This window comes from Arachis hypogaea, chromosome 5 (assembly GCF_003086295.3).
Source record: "Arachis hypogaea cultivar Tifrunner chromosome 5, arahy.Tifrunner.gnm2.J5K5, whole genome shotgun sequence".
Classification (NCBI taxonomy): domain Eukaryota; kingdom Viridiplantae; phylum Streptophyta; class Magnoliopsida; order Fabales; family Fabaceae; genus Arachis; species Arachis hypogaea.
The window spans coordinates 105925473-105931001 of record NC_092040.1 but is presented as its reverse complement, the minus strand read 5'-3'; the positions used below and the strand labels follow the sequence as shown (position 1 = coordinate 105931001).

The 5529-nt window shown below is 32.8% G+C and overlaps 1 protein-coding gene across 1 annotated transcript; it reads left to right on the top strand.

Annotated features, from left to right (window-relative positions):
* Positions 1 to 1480: 1480 nt before the first annotated feature.
* Positions 1481 to 5527, top strand: LOC112802482 (methyl-CpG-binding domain-containing protein 9). Its single transcript, XM_025845720.3, has 4 exons — positions 1481 to 2483; positions 3752 to 3938; positions 4035 to 4466; positions 4602 to 5527. The coding sequence occupies exons 1-4, from the start codon at positions 1963 to 1965 to the stop codon at positions 5298 to 5300; spliced, it is 1839 nt and encodes a 612-aa protein (XP_025701505.1). The 5' UTR covers positions 1481 to 1962; the 3' UTR covers positions 5301 to 5527.
* The last annotated feature ends 2 nt before the right edge of the window (positions 5528 to 5529 follow it).

Below are 5529 nucleotides of genomic sequence, written 5' to 3'. Positions count from 1 at the left end.
CTTAAGTTATGATATTAATGATAGTATTAAAAATTTTGATTTTTGTTTTCATTTTGTATTTTTTTTAAGTTATGACATTAATGATAGTACTAAAAAATTTGTTTCTTTTTCATTTTGTAATATAATGTTTAATTTGAAAAATTTATTTTCTTTTTCTAGATGTATACATATTCAATATAAGGATTTTGTTTTGTTTTGTTTATTTTGTATATAACATTTGATTTTGGAGAATTTATTTTTTCTTTACTTGACTGAAAAGAATAAAAAAATAGTTATGGAGATAAAACTAAAGTAAATCTAATTATGAGAATTTAATTAGGGGTATAATTTCAGGTATGTCTAAAATAAGTATAATAATTATGTGTTTATTGGATGTGTCACATTTATATAGAGTGTTAGATTTTATTATATGAAAATTAAAGGCTACTATAAAAGAAGAGTATCGATAGACTCTAATAAATACAGAATATCTTAATACATAAATAAATATTTTAAATGACAATACTTTAATACATAATACTTTAAATGGCAATAAAATCTTTTATTCTTAAATAATTAAATATAAAATATATAAATACAAAATTTATGAATATTTTTTATTCATTAAGTTAATTATTATACAAGAAATTTTTATAATATTAAAAATTATATTAAAATAATATTTTAAACTATAACGTAAAAATATAATATAATTAAAATTTTATTTTATATTATTTAATAAATAATTAAATTATTATATTCAAAATTTATTAACTAACTGTTGTTATAGATATTATTATATAATATAATTTTTCATTCAAAATATTTTAAAAATATAATTTATTTAAAATATTATATATAATACATAAAAATATTAATGTTTTCGTTTTTCCAATTTTTTTTAAAAATAGAATAAATAATATAATACTAAATATATGCCTATCACATTATATATTTACTTATATTAGTAAGACTTAAAGTAATCAAATTTATGTAATTAAAATTTTGAATACAATAATTTAATTATTTATCAAGTAATATAAAATAAAATTTTAATTATTTCATATTTTTATGTAACAGTTTAAAATATTATTTTAATATTATAAAAAATTTTTGCATAATGATTAATTTTAGTAAATAAAAAATACTCATATTTTTTATATTTATATATTTTATATTTAATTATTTACGAATAAAAGATTCTGTTGTTATTTAAATTATTATGTATTAAAGTATTATCATTTAAAATATTTATTTATATACTAAAATATTCTGTATTTATTAGAATCATTCAATATTTTTTTATATTAATTTTTATTTTTTATCTAATAAAATTTAATAATCTATATAAATATGACATATCTAATAAATAGACATATTCTATAATTTCGATGAATTAATTATAAATTGAGGTTAAATTAATTTTATTGTTATTAATGCCAAACTTAGAATTATTTAGATAAATTTTTTTAAAATAATTGATAAGGACAGAAACTTGAATCAGCTGGTAGAATAAATAATAAAAATATTAAATATAAATATAATATACTAATCGGCGCGCAACCAATTGCCATCCCTCCTACTGACTACTGAGTTCGAGTACTACTAACTAATATTTGCTCACTTCACTTCGCGACTTGGCACTTCCAACAAACAAAACAAAAGAAATAAGGAAAAAGAGTTGCTAAAATTTAAAAAGAAGGAAAAAATTAAAAAAAGAAAAAAAAAGCAAAAGAGAAGAAGGAAACAGAGAAAGAGATTTACGAGTTTACGCTCTGATACGGATACGGTCCCATCCCTGTCTTTCTCTTTTCCTCATTCTCTCTCTCTCTCTTTCTCTCTCTTCAATCTCTTTCAGTTCCTCTTCGATCCGCGAACTCGCTTAGCTTCGCTTCACAATCTTTTCAACCTGTCGAATCGCACAATGGTACAACTGAAAAACCCTAACTCGCCGCCTTCTGACTCACTGCTACCCGCTCTCCGATGATCATGGAACTCACAGATTCCGGTTCCGCCGGCGACCGCACCACCGCTCCGCAGCCTCAAGACTCCCGCTCCTCCGGCCTTGAAATCGACCTCAACGAGATCCCTTACGCCGCAGCTTCACCTTCTTCCAACCACGCCGAAACCCTACCGCCGCCACCGGACTCCGCCGTCGACATCGTCCGCGCCTATCACGAGAACCCCGCGCCGCTACCAGGAGCTCCCGCCTCGCTACCCCGCGGCTCTGCTCCCTGTGCCACATGCTCTAAGCCGCCTGGTGCCGCCGGTGTTGTCGTCTGCGACGGCTGTGAGCGCGTGTTCCACATCGCATGTGCTGGGTTTCGCGGGACCCGCCAGGCGGCGATCCTTGATGAGTGGCTCTGCAGTGAGTGTGTCGTCGGCGGAGTGAGGAGCAAGAGGTGGCCGCTCGGCGTCAAGTCCAAGCAGCTCCTGGATATCAATGCCTCGCCGCCCAGTGATGCTGACGGAGAAGGTGCTTGCGAGGAGTTACAGGATTCGAGGTATGTGTTAAAAAAAAAAACTCTAGCTTTTTTCTTGTTATATATGCGTGAGCTGTTATAACCCTAGTTTTAGTTAGGCGTTGTTCTTCCAATGCAGTTTATGCGGCAAGTTTTAATCCTTTTACTTAATTTCAGTACGCTTGGAAACAAGTAGGATAGTTTATCGTTTATTCTGAGATTAAGAAATTTTAGGCTGTTAGAGCTAATGTAGTTAGGTGCTTTAATGGCGCGTTGTTGCACTGAGGAAAGTCGTTTTGATCTTCAAATTTAGTAAGTTCGTTGTATGCGTATAGGATACCTTAGTTTTTTATTGGCAACTGTTTTTTTCCGTTTTTTTTTTGGGGGGGGGGGGGGAGGAGTTAGGTGGCTCACCGGATAATTGAACTTAGATTTTAAATGCATATAGTGTTGAAACTGGGACACAGTTTGCTAATATGATTCCTGTTACAATTATATTGCTGCCATAGCTTTTTCAGCATTTGTTTACCAAGAATCATTTGGTGGCATTTTTTGCAACCTTAGTATAAGGACATGATATTAGAAAAGCAAGATTTGAAGCTTGCTATTATTACTAGTATCATTTTATTGTAAATTAGGTTAGGAAATGCACAAATGAAATGCTCTTATGTTTCTCTTCTCCACTCTTTGGTGTATTGTTTGTCGGTACAATGAGTTTTACAAAGTATTTTTGTTCATGTGTTAATGAAAAGAGATTTAAGCTCTGTAGGAATCTATCCATGTGAACCATAATCATTATGCATGGAATTTCATGTAATTCCCTGGCACTTGATGATGCATGCATCACAGCATCAGCATATCCAAACCGTCTTTCTTTGTCAATCTAACAAAAGGTTTTTTGATTATGAGCACGCTTAGCGCATTCGCCTGTTAAAATTGCGTAAGGTAGGCATTAAATATGAGCTATGTATCACTGTTCTTCAAGTTTCTGGTTTCCAATAGTAGATTGTAAATGTCAAATCTCAATTAATTTCAGCATATTCTGATGAATTAAAATTTAGTCTAAGCAGCATATTATTTGAGTTTTGAGATTCATCAATTGACATGTTAATGTAATAATGTTTATTTGAAGTTTGAACACTGAAAGCTTTTGTTCAAACTTGGTTGGTAGGTGTTGAATTTGTATGGTACATCTCTTTTTATTGCTGAACCTTCTTACTTATTGAATTCGTGTATTTTAATTTAGCATAATGAATTTTCCGGAATCCCAGTTGCAATTGGTTACTGTTTACATTTATTTTTGATTTTAGAAAGCACACTCTGGGTGATAATTCTTTTGGTGCCAATCCATTTGGTGCCCCAGTGACATGTTCAAACTACTACAATGGGAACACTTTTGGCTTCCAAAAGGCATCGGGAGTTGTAACACATGCTGTTAGAGTGGGTTTTGAGGATATACTGAATCATACCCAATCAATGACTAGATGCTTTGAGGAGGTATATACAGATTTTCCTATTGGAATTCATAGTAATTGTAATAGTAATATAGCTATTAGAATCCCATCTCGGAGTCCAAATGAGATATTTTTGCAGGCTCTTAGAGACTTCATATCTGAAAGGCGTGGTGTGCTAGAGGAAGGTTGGCGAGTGGAATTTAGGCAATCCATGAACAGTTCTGAACTGTATGCAGTTTACTGTGCTCCTGATGGGAAAATTTTTGATTCTGTGTATGAAGTAGCTTGTTATTTGGGGCTAACATCTGGCTACAACTCTATGGAATCCGAAGTTAGAAATGATAGGTCTCTTGCTTCATTAGGTGGAACTCATCTATCCAGAAAAAGAAAGTCAACAAGGAATCTATCCAATGGTTTTGCAGAAAAATTAGGAACCTTGATCAATAGTTACTGTAGGGATTCTCCATCAGATGCTTTAACTGTGGAATGTACTGGTGATCATGGGCATGTCCACAAAGCCTCAGAAATTGCAAGAAAAGAGGATTGTCATTCAGGTTGTCTGCAATCTGCCGTAAGTAATCTCCTCTTATTTCTTAGTAGATCTGGTTTCTTATATTTCCCCATGCTAGTACATAATTTTGGGAATTGTTATAATGAAGTTGAAAGTAAGTTTTCAAGCCTGACTATATGGTGTTTTATATTTCAGGATAGACTTCCTCTACGGTTCGGCGATTTTTTTGTTCTTTCTTTGGGAAAAGTTGATGATAGACCTACATATTTTGATGTTCACCTTGTCTGTCCCATAGGTTATAAATCTTGTTGGCATGATAAGATTACTGGTTCTCTTTTTACATGTGAAGTTTTAGAGGGTGGTGATTCTGGACCTATATTTAGGATAAAAAGGTGCTCTTGTTCTGAGTTTCCTGTTCCAGTTGGGTCAACTGTCCTATCAATGTCAAATCTCTGTCAGTTTTTGAATAAAAATAATGGTGAGAGAAAGACTGATGATAGCATGGATTACGATGTTCATGAAAGTATCCAGATGATTCTTTCAGATCCTTGTGTGCCAACGGAAAATGATGTCATTAATTGTATTGCAAGTTTCTCAAATGAAACATGTGCTGGAGATTCAATATCCCAAGACTCAGGATTGATTGATGGAATTGGTGAAATTTTGGTGGAAGAGAGGTCATCATCTGCGGCTTGGAGAGTTATTTCTCAGAAGGTAGTAAATGCTTGCAATGATATCTGCAAGCAGAAAGGAAGCCTTAAGTTCTATTGTAAACATATTGAAGATGAACCGTGCTTACACAAATGGGACACAAATAGAAAAAAAGTGATGCACACTTTTCTTTGTTGGATAAATTTTGTGGTTCACTATGTTCAGTTAGCGTTCCGGATGTAACTTATGCAGACAATGATCTAAAAGGTCTCTCTGAGGTTTTAGGAAATGGCTGGAGCAAGATAGATTTGGATTAGATGTAGAATTTGTGCAAGAAGTATTGGAACAGCTTCCGGGTGTTAAAGAGTCTCTGAAGTATGAACTTCTAAGCAGTCGGAGTAATAGCTCATCATTGCCAACAGTTGAGAATGGTTTCCTAGTGGTTGAATGGAGAGGTGGATCACAATATCAG